A 19,510-nucleotide genomic window follows, 5' to 3' on the forward strand; every position below is an offset into this window, starting at 1 on the left:
TCCTTTGGCTTCTGCGGCTTTGACTAATGATTGCTACAGATGCCAACGTCTCCAGAATCCTAATAGCCAAGCAGGCGGACTCTTATTTACCCAGCAACATTGCTGCGGGGGAAGGGGGCTGGCGGAGCAGAGGCCCGGGGAGCAGAGGTTGGGGTGTTGTAGGTCCGGGGCCAAGGAGAAGGTTGAGACCAACTCAAGTTTCACTGAACTTCTTTCCCAGTGAGAAAGACGTGCCCAACTCCCTCCTCTCCCCAGGGGAAAAATATAAAATACTGCTCCTAGTAACACATTGCTTACCTCCTTGGAAAGGATCAAAGAATGGACAGGCCGTGCAAGATAGCCAGAGAGGTGTTTATTAGTTGTAAATAGATGTGAGATTACGAGGAACACCAGAGGTTTGGGGAGGAAAAAAATACAGTTTTTTTTCTTCCGGAGACGAGAAAGGGCAAGTCAGCCACAGTGGGAGGGGGGGCTCCTTTTCTTTATTTCAAGCCTTCCCCTTCCACTCCCCACCTCAAATCCCTACCACTCGTGAATTAAAATCCCTCCCCTGACTCCCTCCCTTTGCCTCACCTTCAGTCAGCCCCTCCGGTGCGGGGGCTGCCTGGCGAGATCCTGGACGGGCCGCGGGCGGCCGCCTCTGGTGCCCGTGGGACTCGGTCTGGGGTTGAGCGGCGACGGCAGACCGCGCAGCCCGGTGCGGGTCCGGGCTCTCCGAGGCCAGCCCCGAGGTCCCGCTCGCGTGTAGTGGTGGAAAGTTGTGGCCATATTTGCTTCTGGGCGCTCCTGGGCCGCGGGCGCCGGGCCGGGTCCCGTGGGCTGCGGCGGGAGCTCCTCGCGGAGCCCGGGGCCGGGCGCTGCGCCCCCTCGCACCCCGCGCAGCCCGCGCAACGCACCCCCGCGGGCGCGGAGGGGACGCGGTGCCGCGCGCGGCCCGCCCCGGCCCGGCGCGCAGTGGAAACTCGGATCCTGAGCGTTGCTCCATCGGAGGATGGAGGAGCACAAAATAACTCGGAAAGGCGAACGGGACGACGCTCTCGGACCCGGCCGCGCCGCCCGCCCGGGAGGCCATTTCGTTGGCGTGTAGGGCGAGGCAGCCGCGGCCCGGACCGAGGCAGCCCGAGGGGCAGTCTCCGAATCGCAGCGGGCCGGGAGGACTCGGAAGGACAAAAGGGGAACCTAAAGCTTTAAACCGGTCGAAGGCAGAGGCGTCCCGGTACGGCCGAAGCGAAAATCAATCACGTAATTAAAACGGGGAGAGGGCGAAGTTCCGAGGCTGGGGGCCCGGGGTCCGGAGGAGGTGGCCGCGGTGCGGGCCGAGGCGGGCGAGTATCCGGGGAAGGGACTCGCCTGCCCGGGACCAGCGTGGAGGGGCTGCGGGCAAGTCTAGAACAGATCGCCATGGACTCCGGCTTGGCTGGGGAGAGCAGGCTGGGTATCCTCTTCCAGGCCGGTTCCTAAAGTCGCAGATGGCCCCTTCTCAGACTCTTCTATTTTTATGGGATTGTGGCGTGTGGTTGAAGGGCCGCTCCCCTACCCCAGTGTGCCACGGATCTGCCTAGGAAAGTTTTGTGAGAGAGCGCAGGTGGCACCGAGACACTGCCTCTGGGTCTGAGGTGGCACCCTGGTTTGGGACACTTACATGTTGGCCTCGGCCTTGATTCTTCCAGCCCAGAAACCCAGGTTCTCCTTTAGAAAGACTCCTACCTATGGTCCCAGGCTTGGAAGGGGGAAAGGAGGTGGGTGGGCTTTATATTAAAAGGAAAACTTGGGGCTGAGCAAACTGGACCCCTTTGGGCAGGGAAAGAAAAGGAACAGTTCCTGGAAGAAGAAAATAAGGCACATAGGCAGCTGTTTTGTGAGGTAACGATATTCTTATCATTACTGAGGTTAATAATGGTAATGATCTGGAATGACTGGGTCAGCCTTGAGAGACCATCTCTACCCAATCTTTTCTCACAGAGGCTTCAATGGAGAAGTCAAAGATTTCCCCAATTTGGCTGTGATTGGGGAGAATAAAATAAAGACAGTCTTCTCTTCCTCTGCCCTTTCCTCTCCCACTCCTTGAGAACTCCAGCAAAAAGAGAACTTTATAAAATCTCTATGGCCCCACACCCAACAATTTCCTCTGCTTTCTCCAATTCATTAAAACGTACTGTCTTTGGGCATGGGGCTTTTGCAGGGCACTCTTCTTATGAAGTTCAGCAGGCAGTTACCAGACCAAGTCCCCATGAATCCTGTCTTTGACCCTGGAGGAGAACCCAGGATTCCCTTGCCTGCTCCATGGAATTCTCCCTCCATCCTAAACTTTCCTTGGTCTCTGCCTACTTTGGTACTGGGTGCCTGATCCCCTGGGTCTCTGGCAGCTCAGAGGCCAAGAGCAGATGAGGGCAGATGCCCTCATCAACACCCTCCCCAAGGGGATTGCAGCTTCTTTTCGGCACCTTAATTCTGAGAGCACCAGGCTGGGGAGCCCTCCATAAACCACCCTAAAGCCAGCAGCCTAACTCTTGAATCTTTCAAAACTTCATTTAGGCTCCTTTAAAAGTAAAAATTCTTATTCCCTCAACAGGAAAGTTCAGGTACCATCTCCAGTAGCGCAAGCTTCCTGCACCCTTAAGTCAGAATTTTGAACAACAACCATATTCATAATAAGAATTAAGTCTTGCATCAAAGGGAGGAAGGGACACTCCAGCCCAGGTTTTATAGGGGTGAAACTTGGACAGGAGCCTTGGACAGGAGTGGGGTCAGTGAGGCCAGGATGAGCAAGGAAGGGGGTGGGGAACCCAACCTCTAACTAACAATCTCTCCAGCATAAAAATGAAACATCAAATTCGTTAGCCCAGGGCCTTCATTTTTCCCCTTCCACATTATAACTAGTTATTGAACTCGCTGGAAGATCTAAAGGCCATTTGCGAAGAGACAAATTTCAATGGAGTTTCCCCATCAATAACCCCATGGCAGTGACCTATTGGAACAAGTCAAACACCCGAGGTGAAATGCAGGTCACTCTGTCTAACCAATATTAAAATGCGGCCACTTTTTAAAAAGCCACTTTAAACGAGATTTGAGGAAAATTGAATTCCAAGGAAAGCAAGGCGAGGCGGGGGGGATCCAGGAGAAGACCCTGCCTATGGCCTTCGAACAAACAAGGGAAATTTATCTTTAATATTTTAAAGGGGGGCAAATTAACATTCCATGATTGCTTTTTTTCTTGAGACTATAAGCGATTCCAGGAGGGAAAAAAAAGGTTGAGTGTTTTCTGGTGACACGTCCCGATTATTAAAATCATTTTAGACCAATTCATTACTTTTACTGACAAGAGATTTAAGAAAAAATCAATTAAGCATTTGCATATTCTTTTGCATACATTAACCCGGCCTGCTGGCATTAGAAAGGAACAACACACACACACACACACACACACACACACACAGAGGAAAAATGGGATAAGGGTCTTGCTTTAGTTTGGAGTTTTCAAGTTGCTTGGAGAAAAACTGAAATGAATTATTTGATTGCATACCATCCAAAAGTCAATTCATTTCAGGAAGAGGAAGGAGACATGTTGTAATTTTTAATCTCTAAAATAACAAAAACCACATACATACACCAAAAATTTAAAAAAAACCACCAAAAAACAAAAAAAACTGCACTTCTGAGAACAGGGAAAGGAATGACTCTCATTTTCCTTCTCTTTGCCTTCCAAATCCTGTGTCGGTTCTCCCACTGATTTTTCTCCCTAGGAAAATTCAGAGTCTGAGAGATGGATTTTAATGCAGCACAGAATCTGAGGAGCCGCTAAGGTCTCTCAGCCGGCAGCTTGTTACTGGGGAGGGGAGGAATATGGGTTATCCAACGGTCAGTATGGTAATCCCGGCACAATAAGGCCTCGAACACAATGGACACATATTTTTCTTCAGCGGTGTCAGAAGGGAAGCGCTTTGTACTGAAACATGTTTCCGAAAGAGAAACCGATTCGAGATTTAGAAAGGAGATGGGGTCTGGGGTCAGGGGCATTTGGAGAGTGTTTGGTTGCTGGCAAAAAGCGGTCAGAAAAAAAATAAAAAAATAAAATCGGGACAGAGAGGGATGGAGGGCAGAGATGGTATGGAGAGATCCCTGGGTTGGCAAGGCAGGAGGGCAAAGCACAAAAGGAGGCAGGACCAGACAGGAGGCTTCATCACAGAGCCGCGTTAGTGCCCCCCTCCCTGTGAAGCCAATGCTAAGCACAGGAGCCTTCAGGAAGGGTTTGATTTCTGTTTTGGTAGTAAGTGAAAATGTTTGTGTATATGCATGTGGTGCAGTCTGGCTTGTTATTTTCCCCATGTGATAGGTGACTTCCTTGCTGTTAAGCTATAGGAGCCCAAAGAGAGGTTTGTTTGTTTGTTTGTTTGTTTGTTTAGTAAATGATGTAGATGAGCATGGACATATTTGGGGGAATCTCCTAGATTTCACTGTATGGATGTGCATGTTGAATTAGCTGTACAAAAATGGACGGAGAACCCTACATATTTGTGGCTGCAAAAGGAGGCATTTAATATATTAATAAATATTAACAGTATGTATGCATATATATTTGTTAGCTGTAATAACCAAAGACAGACTTGTCATTTAGTTGGAGGGACCTGAACTCTCTGTATCTACTTCCACATACTGGCCTGAAGTAAGTTTCCTCGAGCCACCTGCAGGAGCTCAGAATCCTGGGCAGCAAGCGTGTAGGATGGGCGATGCCCTGGGAAGAACTCCTTAACAAGTCCAAGGGTGTGAAGAGATTGAAGAAATGGGCATTGAGCTGGAGGCAGGGCAGGTGGAAGGTGAGTGTGAGGGCTGGGAGGAGGGTACCCAGGCCAAGATCTCACCTCCTCAGGTGGGGAAAAGACTATCTGGGCCAGCCCGATAGACAGGAAGCCTGATGGGGTAGGGCAGCCTGATCCAGCCGCTGGTCTGGAAGGGAGGGTGGGGGTGGGGCTGGAAAGTTTTCTCTTCCTTCAGCCAGCCTACCCCACCCCTGCCCGACCTGAGATTCCCAGAGCTCTGGCTCTCGCTCTTGGGGCAGTCTGGGGCAGCGGTTCAGACTTTTTATGTAGGTCAGTATTCAGTGCTGGTTTCCCTTTATACCCTCTTCCTGCCCTCACCCCACCACCAATAATGACAAAAAATGAAACCCTCACACTCCAAACCACTATCAACCAAGCAGCAGCCTCTCCCTCCTCAATGTCTCAAGTTCCTTGTCCAGCCAAATCAGCCATCCTCACAGGAAGAGGGTCCAGGACAGGAGTGAGCAGGGGTTCTCAACTAACTGTGGGAATTTGGGAATCTCCTCCAAGAGACAGGACACCTTCTGGGAGTTCCTGTGCCCTCACCTGCCCGATGGCAGGGGGCAAGGCACTGTCCTCTTGGGGAGACAGCATCCATGGACCACTCCCCGGTACCAGGGGTAAGGGCGGGGGGACCTGAGCATGGGAAGAGAGAAGGCAGGCAGTGGCCCAGGCAGAGAATCAGCCCCTTGGGGCATCAGCTGTGACCCAGCATCTCTCCCATTCCTGCCCTCAGGGTGAGCTCTTAATTGGAGGTGGGGACCCTCTCTCTTGAAACCCAAAGGTGGTGAGAGACTGGTTGAGAATCTCCTGCCTTCAGTCTCCCTCTCACAAGGGCTTTATTTTTTCTCTTTCCCCTCCTCATTCCCTTAATTGCAGATGTTCTAATTAAACCCTCAAATAGTTGTTATGCCGTTTTAAAAGGTACTTATTCAAGTGTCAACCAGGCTGGGCTGGGAGGAGGCAGTGTAGGGCGGCGAATTAAAGGTAGATTGACTAATCACGGCGGCGATCATAATAATAAAATCAGAGGGGAAAAAAATCACATTACGACTTTTCGTGGAAAGGAGGGAGCAGGCAGCCAGCGGCCGCCAGCCCTGCGCCGCCGCCGACACAAAGAGCGCGGGCGATTCCGCGAGACTGATTTATGACGTTTTACAGCCCTATAAAAGCTGGAGCGACGAGGCAAGCGCTCCTACCACCGCTGGCAGATTTAGTCTAATAAATAAAACATAAACAGTTAACTTTATGTGTCACTTTTATTGTTATCAAGTAAAATATAGCCGAGCCCCGGCAAGCTATGATTTTAAACTATAATTGTTATCAAGTACAACAAGGGGACCGGGCTCCCTCCCTGGGCTCTCCCTTCTGCAACCCGCACCCCCCAGCTCGGAGTTACGGGATCAGTTACTTGGAAATGGTGGCATGACGAGGCCACCCCTATCTGAGGGGGGGTGAAAAACAGTCCTTCTTGCCCTCTCCCCCCTCCATGGTCTTGACACCCTACCACCAAGATATTCTTGTGGGTGGGTGGCAGAGAGAGGGAAGGGGGCAGGAATGGACCAGAGACACCCCCCCTCTGAGGTGTGCCCAGCCTCCTCAGCTTGGTGAGCTCACCCCTCAGCTTTTGGAAGGCAGCCTGGAGCTGGCCCTTGGGAATATGTGTTTACATGTAAATACATGTGTTACATGGATACAATTCCTGGCCTGAAGCAGGCTCTACCAACACAGGCCTCCCTCTTAGCTAGGTCTGCCCTCTGTGGGAATGGAGAAGGAAGAGCTCCCAAGGCCTCGGCTGGACACCATGGCAGGGCACTGACTCCTGGCAGATCGCTCCCCTCCTTGCCCCAGCTCCTCAGGAAGCAGCCTTGGAGGTAGTTGTCAGAAAGCAGCAGGCCAGACAGAACGAGAGTGGAAAAAGCAACCAGCAATAGAAGAGATCTTCTGTTCCTGGAATGGGGCAGGGAGGGTTCAGGGGAGGGCGAGGCTTCTGAACTCTGCTTTTGCCAACCACTTCCTGTCTCTCTTCAGCGGGGGCTCAACCCCTAGACCTCCAGAAATGACGTCAGAATCATTTGCATCCCGCTGCCTCTACCTGCCTGGTCCAGCTGGGACCCTGCCTGGCGGCCCCATGGCCAGAGGGTTGGGTGAGTGTGTATGGGGAAGGGGGCCGGACTCTGGCATCGTTGAATGGGGGGCACTCCAGGCTCTTCAGCCTCCTGGGCTTCGCCTGGGCCCCTCCCCATCCAACCTCCACTCCAGTCCTCATTCAACTTCCTCTTCCTGAGAAAGAGGGGCGCTGCCCGGTGACCTACCCAGACTGAGACAGGATCGCCATGAATGGAGACCTTCGGAGAAGCTAAGGAGCTGAGGCCCAAGGGGCCCATTGGAGGCCCAAGGGGAGACTCTGCAAGAAGGCTGAATCACAGCCTCTCGATAGCCCCTCCATGCCCAGGCTTTCGAGGGGATTTGGGGGCTTACCATCTTCTTTTACAGGGCAAGGCTGTCAGTCTGTGGGGTGTGCACTGGGGCACCCTAGCCCCTGACAGCTAACCCCACATCACCACCACCACCACCACCACCACACACACACAAAAAAAATTGGATACATTTTGAATAAAGCGATTCGGTTCCTTATCCGGGGACTGGGTTGCTCCGTGTGATTGGCCGGCAGAGTCACATGGTGAAAGTAACTTTACAGGGTCGCTAGCTAGTAGGAGGGCTTTATGGAGCAGAAAAACGACAAAGCGAGAAAAATTATTTTCCACTCCAGAAATTAATGATCATGAGCTCGTATTTGATGGACTCTAACTACATCGATCCGAAATTTCCTCCATGCGAAGAATATTCGCAAAATAGCTACATCCCTGAACACAGTCCGGAATATTACGGCCGGACCAGGGAATCGGGATTCCAGCATCACCACCAGGAGCTGTACCCACCACCGCCTCCGCGTCCTAGCTACCCTGAGCGCCAGTATAGCTGCACCAGTCTCCAGGGGCCAGGCAATTCTCGAGCCCACGGGCCGGCCCAGGCGGGCCACCACCACCCTGAGAAATCACAGCCGCTCTGCGAGCCGGCGCCTCTCTCAGGCGCCTCCGCCTCCCCGTCCCCAGCCCCGCCAGCCTGCAGCCAGCCAGCCCCTGACCATCCCTCCAGCGCCGCCAGCAAGCAACCCATAGTGTACCCATGGATGAAAAAAATCCACGTTAGCACGGGTAGGCAACTTTGCTTTTTGCTCTCCCCCTCCCTCCCCTCTTCCCCAGCGTTCCCCACCCTCCCTGGCCCCCTCTGGCCCCCGTCCTCCTTTCTCTCCTTCCCCCTCTCTCTCCAGGAGCGACTCTGGGTTAGCACAATTGAACTGGATTTACGAGCGAGAATGGGTAATTACATCCCCCATAAATTTTATGGCTTAGCTACTCTGGGCAGTCCGAGCCATGTGCTACGATCTGTTATGTATGTGTGAAAACTATGCTCGCTTTCTAAGGGCGCATAAATAATTCAGTGTCGTTACAATGAGGATTCCCCTCTTATTACACTACAAAGTCTCCAGCTTCCTTCAACTTCTTTATAACCCATTTAGCTTGATGACTTTATTTCCACCACCCCCTCCTCCTGTTTCACAGAGCTGAGGTTGGGGTGAGGGTGGGGGGAGGGGAGCCTGCTGCCTCTGAACCCCACTATTTGCTTTTCCCCTCCCAACCCCCCCAGTGAACCCCAATTATAACGGAGGGGAACCCAAGCGCTCGAGGACAGCCTACACCCGGCAGCAAGTCCTGGAATTAGAGAAAGAGTTTCATTACAATCGCTACCTGACCCGAAGGAGAAGGATCGAGATCGCCCACTCGCTGTGCCTCTCTGAGAGGCAGATCAAAATCTGGTTCCAGAACCGCCGCATGAAATGGAAGAAGGACCACCGACTCCCCAACACCAAAGTCAGGTCAGCGCCCCCGGCCGGCGCTGCGCCCAGCACCCTCTCGGCAGCCACCCCGGGCACTTCTGAAGACCACTCCCAGAGCGCCACGCCGCAGGAGCAGCAGCGGGCAGAGGACATTACCAGGTTATAAAACATAACTCGCACCCTGCCCCCATCCCGTGCCCCCATCCTCCCCTCACATACAAATTGACTCTTATTTATAGAATTTAATATATATATATTTTGGTTCTTTTCTCTCTTCTTCCCACGTTATCCCTTGTCAATTCCAAACAGACAAAACAGATAAACAAACGAGCCCCCTGCCCTTCTCTTCCTCTTGCTACTAAGGACCCTTGTAAGCATGTGATGTTGTCTTAGCATGGTACCTGCTGGGGTTTTTTTTAAAGGCCATTTTGGGGGGTTATTTATTTTTTAAGAAAAAAACTGCAAAAATTATATATTGCAAGGTGTGATGGTCTGGTTTGGTGGATTTCAGGGGGAATGAGAAAAAGAAAAAAAGAAAGAGATTTTTAAGCCAATTCTCCTCCTTCTCCTCCTCCCCCTATCCCCTCCTCTTTCCTTAGGCCTTTTGCATTGAAAATGCACCAGGGGAGGTTAGTGAGAGGGAAGTCATTTTAAGGAGAACAAAGCTATGAAGTTCTTTTGTATTATTGTTGTGGGGGAGGCTGGGAGGAGATGGGGGAAGACAGCAGACAAGGCTAAACGCATCTGGAGAGCCTCTCAGAGCTGTTCAGTTTGAGGAGCCAAAAGAAAATAAAAATGAACTTTCAGTTCAGAGAGGCAGTCTATAGGTAGAATCCCTCCCCCCACCCTCCACCATGGTTATTGTGTTTTTGGACTGAATTTACTTGATTATTGTAAAACTTGCAATAAAGAATTTTAGTGTCGATGTGAAATGCCCCGTGATCAATAATAAACCAGTGGATGTGAATTAGTTTTACGTCAATGTCTGATGGTTTCTTTTTTATCCCCATCCTCTTACTGGCCTGGTAACATCCCACCTTCTCTATAGTTGCCTAAGTTTACTCTAAGCAAACACACAAATCTTAACTCTCAACTATAGCTTTCCAATATCCCTAGAAGAACCAGTAAAGGGGTTGGGACAGGGGTTGCTCACAAGAGGGAACGTGGAAGATTAGGGCTGATTTCTTCTGGCCCTTCTCTCTGAGTCTGCAAAGAGGCCAGATTCTCCTGGGGGTACTTACCGTGGAGCTGGTGGGGGGGTCTTACTTTTCTATAGTTAGGCACAGTTCTTTCTTCTTTCTATTCCCCTCTCCTACTTTCTCCCTTCTCTCTATAGAGTAGGCCTGCTTAATTTGCAGACAAGAAGGCAAGTTTAGATAGTAGGAGAGAGAAGAGTTTTCATCTTTTAGGGCTCTTTGGGGATGAGGAATTAAGAAAGATGCCCCCTCAATACATGTTCTCCTTAAAAGAAGAAAGATTTGAGCTTGCGATTCTGAAGCAGCAGAGTGACCTGTCAGGATGGCTTTTCTGTTTGTTTAGACTTGGAAAGAAGGGTGAAGTAGAGGCCAGAGGCCTGGGAGGCCCCCTTGCATTGATAGGCCTCAAAGCCTGATGGCTGGAGATAATAAAGAACTTCTATTTCCCCCCCTAACTTTTACATGGACCTGCCAGGTGTTGAGAAAAGATACAGGGAGAGGCAGGGACCACCCCTTTTCCTGCAACCTCCTAGGTCCCGGCAAGGCTGTGGGAAGGCTGAAATAAGGCTCTCTGGCTGTAAACTTTTTGTTTTAAAATTATTTCCTTGGAGCAAAAAAAGAAAGAAAGAAAAAAACAAAACTGTTCTGGATTACCTGAGCAATTCATTTAAGCCAAAGGTTCCCAAATAATTCTGATTCTGAGGACCAAGCTCTAAGTAAGCTCTAAGCAAGACTTGCTCAAATTTTTGCTTGTTTGTTGGGAGAAGGTGGGAGAGGCAGTTGGTGAGCTTCTCAGGCAATTTATCCAAAATTTAGGATGGAGATCTATTGAAAGTAGAAGACAGAAGGAGAAGAGATCTGGGGTATATAGGGGAGCCAAGGATACTCCTTTCCTGTCTCCCCAAATTCTGGAGTGAAAGGCAACAAGGGGACCAAGTTGTGCAAGTCAGTTTGGTATGATCTAGATTTATTTCCTCTTGTACCACTTGCTGGTTGGTTCTTGGTAGAGAGAGAGAGAGAGTGTGTGTGTGTGTGTGTGTGTGTGTGTGTGTGTGTGTTGAGGAGAATCACTTGGTCCTGTAGGTCTACTTTCTCCTCCCCCAATGGTACCCTGGAGACAGCAAGACATGCTGCCTACAGTGTGAGGAAGCAGGGCCAACAATTATCTAGAGTTATTTTATGTAATCAAGTGAATTAGGGGGCAAATCTGACTGTAGCTGCTGTCATTTTGAGGCAGTTGACTTTGGGGCAGGAAGAGAGGGTCTAGCTGTGTTCGGGAAAAGGGAAGGAAGGTCTAAGGGGTGGACTTGGGTGTCTTTCCAAGCCCGTAAGGAAGCTAATATGGAAAGAGATGGATGAAAAAATAAAATTAAGATCCATAGTCCATTCCTAACTTTGCTCCTTTGGTTTCATGGGAATTTATTCCATATCCTCCTGAAAGTGGAAGAGATGAAAGCAAAGAGGCGAAAAATCACTGTTTTATTTCTTAAGCTTCTCCCTGACCATGCCGAAGGGAAAGCAGCTTTAAAGGATTGGGACGGTTCTTCTATTTCCTCTCTTTTGGGGCTCTGGTTTCTCTTTCCTCCTCTCACACGTGTACACATAATCATGTGTCTCCTCCCTGTATCTCTATCCCTGTTGGTGTGAAACATCAGAAATCCATAATTCTTGACCAATAAAATAAAACTAAACCCCTTTACACTTGAGTTGAAGATTTCCACCTCTGGCCTTCCCTCCAGTGGGCTTCATTCTCTCCTTTTCCTCAAAGTTCTCCTTTGCCTTGGACCTTACCACCCGGAATGGGATCAGGCTGTTGGGGAGGGCTGGGGAGAAGGGTGTGGGGGGCCAACCTGGACCAGGGCCCTTAGTTCTGGCAGACTTGGTCCCCTGCTGCTGCTGCTCCACCAGTACTGCTACAGCCTCACTGGGAAGCCCAGGGCTGGGGCTTTTATTGAAGTTGGGTTGAGCAGTGGGGAAAAGGCTGGGGGGGGGGGCGTTGCGCGGGGAGGACGCAGCCCAGGTTCACGGGGAGGACACAGCTTTTTCTCTCCCAATGCCTTTATATTCGGCAGCAGCGCCTCTGACCTCTCCCCACCCCCATCTCGGACCCTCCCAAGCCAGCCCTGGCTCAACCCCTGGTCTCAGATAGGATGCCACTGCTTTCGTGGGGCTGGCGATTTCTTGCCCAGAGTAATGGGAGAAGAGAGGCGCATGAATGCCTGCTAGCGCGTTGTATCTTTCTCTCTAACCGCCAAGTAAAAAGAAGACGGGTGAAACCACGTCGGCACCAATCTTCCAAGGTCTTTCTCTCCAAGCGCCAGGAGATCCCCACAAGTCAAAAATTCCCTTGACATGTAAGTAGTTAGCACTCGATCTGCTCTGGGGGTGAGAAGCCCCGCAGTTTCAACTCTATCTCTATTTGCCATTCAATTTTTATCACAACTCCAGTCTTGGGGAGGGAAGGTGGGAAATCCAATCCTGAACGGAGGGTTTCTGCTTGGAGAAAATGGAGCTCCTACGCGGTGTATTTGAGGAGTGGAGAAACTTGGCTCAAAAAGGGGAGACGGCGGGGAAAGTGAGCCTGGGAGAAAGGACCGGGGAACTTTGTTTCTGAGAGCCTCTCACCGCTGGTTGTATGAAGTTTCCTACAAAGTTTTCCCCGCACTCTGTGCATCTGCTTTTCTCAGGCGTGGACTTTGTGGATTACAGTCCACAGTGTGTGTGTATTTGGGGAGATGGCGAGGAACATAAAACGATTAAGTGGTTCTCCAGAGCTTGGGGCCAGGGTGGCCCCTCCTAGGCACGGTTCGTCTGCTTTTCTAAGATTACAGGATAGTGACCAGCAAGGAAGTCCCTGAGGCTGAGGGCACTGTAACCAGGAGGAGCAGCGGGCTGGGGCATCTCACCATCCTTTTCTCTGCCTTTTGCCCAATCCTGGGAGAGCATGCCTTGCAAAACCACTTCTCTTGGTTTCCACAGCTTCTATCTGGCACCCCACCTCTGGAGAGCGAATTCTAATCGAAATGTTCCCCTTTTAAGAAACTGTTCTGAAGCTTGGAAAAAGAGATAGAGGATCCCCTAACTCCAGTGGCCATCAGAGCAGAGAGAATATTTATTACCTCTCTGGATATCATTACCTAACAATACAATTTTATGAACTTCCTAATCTGTTAGCTTGATTTATCTGGATGGGCAGGAGCCCAAAATAAACATTTGGGGCATTTGGTAGAAAAGGAAGTCTTTGCCTTGCACCAATATTTCTACTAGAACTGATCACCCCCCTCGGCCTGCTTTTGCTTGCACCCCAGATCACTGGCCTCATTTTAATTTTTCTCCTGCAGCGGGTACTGAGTTTTAACTGCCTCTTGAGAATAAAAAATGGTGGGGTGCATTGTTTGAATCAGAGACCTGAAGGGGTCCCTCAGCCACCTTAAAACCTGTGCAACCTGAGGAGCTCAGATCTCTTTTGAATTTGGGGAGCAGAAAAGAAACAAAGGTTTGCTCTCTGCCCTACAGATCCAGGGGCCCCTTTCCAGAACTGGCTCTTTTCCTCCATTCCTTGGGATTTTTCTGCTCTTCTCTCTGGTGTCAGCTCTGTAGCTTCTTTGAACACGGGGTGCATCCCCAAGCGGAGCCCACATGCACGCGAGCAGGGTGAGGGCCTCTGCAGCTCCACCCTCCTGCTGCCCATGCCTGCAGGCCCAGCTAGCCGATAAATCAGGAGGCCGGATAACAAGGATGGGTGGGTAGGGTCTTGGAGTGTGTTTGAGGGTGAATAGGGTTGCAGAGCTTAATCATGGGAAGGGATGATTTTAAATTTTCAGTCCCCATCAGCAATTGCTAGGTTCCAGAAGAGTAGGGTCCTCTGGGGTCTGCTTTGCTAGCTTTGGTGGGGTATGGATCAAACCCAAAGAAGTGTCACCTCTACTCATTCCTCCTTTTTGACCCTCCCTTCCCAGCATCAGAGGTTGTGAGAGCAAAGTGTATTTGAACTTCTGAACGGAGAAACCCTAAAATGAAGTGTGTAGGGCGGCACTGCCAAATAGTTCAACCGTAAGTTTCCTCTCTGGCCTCTGGCTTCCCGGAAACCGGGTTCAAGAGGATGTGGCACAAAGCAGCTTGCCTTCACTGGGGAGGGGGGAATTGAGGGGGGGTCCCAACCACGGGGATCTTCAGGATCGGGAAAGGGGACCAGCCCTGGCAAAGATGAAATGCAAGAGGCCAGCGGCAGCCCAGCTCCTCCTCCGGGTTCCAAGCCGTGTCCGCCTCAGCTCGGTGTCGCCTTCAGCTGGGTCACGACCCCGGCTTGGATCCAGGACAATAGGGCGGGGGGCGGGGAGGGGGTCGGAGGTTGCGTGGTCGCCCAGCGGGTTCACTGCCCGGTGAACTCCGCTTTACACCCCCGGGGTCTCCCTTTTCTTTCTTCTATTCCACCTTCCATTTTTTTCATAAAAAATTTAGCAGACTCGCTACTAATTGCTCTTTGACTCACCAATACCCCAATGTTACCATCACCAAATAAGACTTCATTTTCTTTAGAAATGAAAGGATAGTTTTCCTAGTTACAGGAGCAGGAAATGGGACTCTTTGGAGAGTTTGGAGGCAGGGGTGGAGATGGGCAATCTAGTTAGCTGCGAAAGCATCCCCTGACAGGGACTTGGCTGGGCTGAAGAATCCCAGGCCACCAAACCAACAGTCTCTTCCTTGGGAGGAATTCCAAGCCAAGAAGGGGTCCTCTCCCAACCTCCAATCCAAACCACAGGAAGAACTGCCTCTCTTTTCTCCAGGCCTTTGTTTCTGGAAGCCAGGTCAGGGTCAGGGCTCTTACAAAAGGGGACCGTTCCCCAATCTGAGGGCCAGGGGTGGGGCCGGGCTGTCCATGGGAGGTTGGAGAGGGTTGGATGAGTGACTTGGAAAATTTCTCCCGATTAGTTTGTTCTTGCTGGGGAGCTCTCGACTCACCCAAGGCTCTCTTCCTTTGGGCGATCGCGCCGTGTTTGTAACTTTGTACATGTGAATCTTCCCATTCAGCTGGAACTGACTTTAGAAAATAAGGTTACAGAATAGGGATTGAGTTCTAGCTGGAGGAAGAAAAGGCAGACCACTTTGGGAGAGGAGAAAATGGGGGAAGTATGGAATATTCCTCTTGCATATTTGCTCATGCCTTTAGCTGTCTTCCTGCAGCCCCTCCCCTCACCCCAATCTGACGGTCTGACTCAAGGTGAGGAGGGAAGATGTGGGCCTCCCAGCCAAGAAACATTTCTTCTTGGACTCAAGTCTCTCTGATGATTATGAGCTGTTTTAGAATGTGACTGCCTCCAGCTCTGTCTGTCTGTCCTTGCTCAGCTGTTTGAAGTTCTCTGCCCAACATTCCTACTGCTTTCTGTGTTCCCTACGTCCTCACCTCCTTGCCCCTCAGTCCCTCTCATCCTGCAGCAATCCTCTGGGACAATCTCCAGGTCCAGTGCTACTCTGGAACTCCCTTCCAACTGAGAAAGCAGAGGAAGAGGAACCAAAAGGTGGGGTGGGGGGCAATCTGGGAGGGATGACTGAGGTTCAAAGGTTCTTTGCTGAGCTTCCAGTCCAGGCCACCTCGGAGGCTGAGCTGACAGCTCCAGTGTGGCCTCTGGGCCAGCATCTAATAGAACAGGTTTTATAGCCTGAGGCAGATGTTGGTTTAGCCATCTCACCCGGATTCCCCTTTATGTCTTCTCCACCAAAGAGGCTCCAGTCCCCACTATACCTTTGTTCTCTTTCTCCCCCCCTCCCCCCCTCCTCTTCCTTCGTTTGATCCTTCCTGCTTTCCCCCTTAAATTATTTCTTTAGATCTGGAAGCATCTGTTCCTGTGTTACCCTCCCCCCAACACCCTCCTTCACTCCTTTCTCCCCTCCCTTCACCTCTAGCAGTCAGAGAAGTCCCCAAATGGAGGGCCGGTGTCCTGTAGTCTGTTCTGTTACCCCAGGGCCTAGAGACCTTTGAGTCCAAACCTTGAGACCCCTTCCCAACCTCCAGTCACTTTCATTTCATTCTCCCAGCTAGAGAGGGTCCTAGAACTGCACGATTTGAGTCTTGGCCTGCCAGGGACCAGTATCTTCTCTCTTGGGGACAATTATTTATTAAATTCAGGTAAAAGCAAGAAACCTGAGGTCAGAGGGCTTAGTGCTGAATTATTTAGATAATGCCCCAGTTCTCTGCTGGACTCTTTTGGGCTCCATATTTCGAACATATCTTCAATTCTGACCATAAAAGGTAGATGGCCTTTTTAACTTCTTTACATGGTCGTTCATTATCATCTTCTCCATCATTTTCTAAATAATGAGAATACCCCTCAGTCCCTCCCAGAATTCCATAACGTAAACTAAGGAGAGCAAGGCAGTGCACTTTGGAGGACCTCTCTTCTCTGGATTCCAAAAAATAAAAAAGAAACAAAAAATTACTTCCTCGCATCCTTCATTCTCCACTCATATCCAGGAATATGTGGTCTCTGAAGCCTGAAGAAGAGGGCTGTAAACCTGATCGGAGCAGATAATAGCCTGTTTTATCCTCTCTTAGTCAATCCAGTTGTATCTGGGTCCAGATAGTTTAGACCCAAGACTCTTTTCTTTTCCTTAAAGATATTATTTATTTATCTTTAGAGAGGAAGGGAAGGAGAGAGGGAGAGAATATCAATGTATGGTTGCCTCTCATGGGTCCCCTGCTGGGAACTGGCCTGCAACCCAGGCATGTGCCCTGACTGGGAATCGAACCGTGATGGTGTGGTTCGCAGGCCCGCACTCAATCCACTGAGCTACACCAGCCAGGGTGACCCAAGGCTCTTGAACTCTGGTTGGTAGACCTTTCTCTAGCCAGAACGTTTCCAGAGCACCAGACTGGAATATCCCAAGGTCTTTGTCCTAGTGCTCACAGTTAAAAACTGCTGGAAAGATTAAGTCCTCCTCCCTCCCTTCCTTCCAACTCTGCTGAGATCCTGCTCCCCCCCCATCTCTACTTGAAGACTGATGATCGAACAAGACCCCCAGATTTGTGTTTCCTGTGACTCTGCCACTCAGTTTTTATGGTAATGAGAAAATGAACTACCCCCTCCCTTTCCCCATCCCACTGGTGGAGTAGACCTAGACCAACCATGGTGTTCTTTGGGGGAACCTGATCTAAGAAAGATACAAGAGATGGGAGCTTATATGTGTTGTAGCATCTTTGGTAATTAATCAGGGTGGAGGCGAAGACTGGGAAGAGTCACTCCCTCCAGCCTATAATTTCTCTAAATTACAAAGTATTTTCTCTCTGCACACATGTTTACCTAGTGGCAAATCCTCAAAACACAAATGGCACATACATGCAAAGAGCTCAACATATTCATTTCTTTTGTTCATATATGCATGAGTAGGTGACTTTGCTAAAGGTGTGTGTGTGTGTGTGTGTGTGTGTGTGTGTGTGTGTAGGTGATGAGCGACAGAGAATGACATTCCAACTAGAGCACCTATGAAGTAAGTTCATTGATTTATCACTGATGTCACTAGTGATAGAGGCTTTTGCTATTCCCTCTTTTCCATACACTGCTCTCGAAGGCCTGACCTTTGCTGAAGACAGTGCGGCCTAAGGACTCATTCTTGATCCTGCAACTTGTCTCCTTAATCCCGGAGTGGCTATAGAAAAAGCAGGTGAGAGTCAGAGGTTGTAGAAGATCAGATTTCTCACTTCATATTTTTGTTTCTATGTTAAAGTTAAATCAAAACTACAAACATTTACCTGACCCTCCAATCTACACTATTCTGCTCACAGACCAGGACCTAGGAAGCAACTAACATCATCACAATAGCAGCAGCAACTACTGGGAGTTATGTCCAGGGATTAACAGCCTTAAAGTGGTACCGTAGGAATTAAGTGGCTTAATGTATGAAAAGCACTTATATGACTATTTGGCATACAGTAAACTTTTGGTAAGTGTTATCTATTATTATTATTAACAATAATAGACATTTTCTTAAGTGCTTATTATGTACCAGACACTGTGCTAAATTCATTATCTCTTTTAAGCCTCACAATAACACTGTAAGGAAGCTGTTATATCCCCATTTTATAAAAGGGGAAGCTATGTGAGGCCCAGAAGACTAGTGATACACCCCACTGGCACAGCCTGACAGCAGACTGGGTGCTCTGAACCCTCCAGTTCTTTGCTCATGATGGCCCTGGGCACTGGCTTGTTAGGATGAGACTGAGATAGGCAGGGAGCCCTAGTGAGAGTGTAGGGTTGTGCCAGCTTGAGGGCAAAAAGCCTAGAGCAACCTAGGTTTTGCTGCCTGGCTTGTTTTGCCTCCGAGAGTTGTTGTCTTCATTAACAACAGGCTCTAATGCAGTGGTTCTCAAACTTTTTTGTCTCAGGACCCCTTTACCCTCTTAAAAATTACTAGAATCTCAAAGAGCTTTTTTTATATGGCTTATTCCTGTCAACGTTTACCTTCTTAGAAATTAAAACTGAAACCTTTAAAAATATTCTAAATAATAATAACAAATCTATTATTATTTAGGTATTATTTAATAATAACTCTAGTACATGTTAACATAACTTTTTGTGAAAAATAACTATATTTTCCAAAACAAGTTCATTTAAAAAATGTCATTGTTTTACATGTAGGTAAATCTCTTTAATGGCCAGCTTAAAGACGATGATTGGATTCTCATATCTGTTTCTGCATTCAGTTTGTTGCCATATGTTGTGCTGGTTGAAGTATAAAGCCCCATGGAGATATGTAGTTGGGAGAGGAATGACCTCATAGAACTTTTGAGAGGGTCTCTGGGACCCCCCAGGGGTCCTTGGGGCACACTTTAAGAACCACTAATCTAACCAACTGAGATAACCAGCACCTTTTTAGCCCTTTAGTGGTGCTTTTAAGTCTAAAAACTCATCATCGTTTCACTAGTCTATGCTATATTCAAATTGTATTATCTTAGGCAAGTTACTCGATTTTTCTACCCCATAGATAGATCAGATAGCTACAGATAGTTAGATAACTAAATACATAGATAGACTATGTGTGTTTAGGTTCATGTTGTTAGTTTGAATGTGTAGAATAAAATAGAGATTTATAGATAAAATAGCTTTTATATACTTAGCATTATTTGATATGGACTGCTTAGCTATTTATATCTATCTGGTTTTTCAGAAGGAAAAACTGAACCAAAGAGGGATGATGTGACTTGCTGAAGATGACGTCCTCAGCAAGTGGTAGATAGTAGAATAGACCTCTTGTCCTCTGAATCCTAGCCCTATGCTTACCTGCTCAAAAACCCTCTCTCTACAGACGTGGCCGCATAACATGCGTATGGGAGGTGGATGAGTGCCATCCACAAACTATTTATGGAAGCACACAGATTGTTTTTTATCTGAACATACTTACGTATGAGTGGAAAAAATACCTTGCATCCCTATGTGCAAAGTTACGGTATTAAGGAAAGATACAAGGTACTAGCCTGCCAATGTTTTTCCTTCCTTACCAAACTCTCCAAGTGTCTGTGATCAAGGGCTTGATCTGTCTATTGTCAGGGGACATCTGTTCCTTCCAGGTTCTCTCTTGGTACATTTTCACCAACAGCTCAT

General features: G+C 49.1%; 1 protein-coding gene across 3 annotated transcripts in view; it reads left to right on the forward strand.

Annotated features, from left to right (window-relative positions):
- HOXC4 (homeobox C4) overlaps window positions 1-9,671 on the forward strand; it is a 37,628-nt gene extending 27,957 nt beyond the window's left edge. Inside the window, exons 2-5 of one of the 3 annotated variants that reach the window (XM_053661952.1) lie at window positions 6,562-6,691; window positions 6,849-6,964; window positions 7,110-8,035; window positions 8,529-9,671. In XM_053661952.1, the coding sequence (XP_053517927.1) occupies window positions 7,597-8,035; window positions 8,529-8,884 (795 nt within the window). In that variant the 5' untranslated portion in view covers window positions 6,562-6,691; window positions 6,849-6,964; window positions 7,110-7,596 and the 3' untranslated portion in view covers window positions 8,885-9,671. Of the gene's footprint in view, window positions 1-6,561; window positions 6,692-6,848; window positions 8,036-8,528 lie in introns of all 3 variants that reach the window. The other 2 variants (XM_053661953.1, XM_053661951.1) reach the window with 2 other exon arrangements.
- Window positions 9,672-19,510: the final 9,839 nt, after the last annotated feature.

This window comes from Artibeus jamaicensis, unplaced genomic scaffold (genome assembly GCF_021234435.1).
Source record: "Artibeus jamaicensis isolate MK-2021 breed Jamaican fruit bat unplaced genomic scaffold, CSHL_Jam_final contig_233, whole genome shotgun sequence".
Classification (NCBI taxonomy): Eukaryota; Metazoa; Chordata; class Mammalia; order Chiroptera; family Phyllostomidae; genus Artibeus; species Artibeus jamaicensis.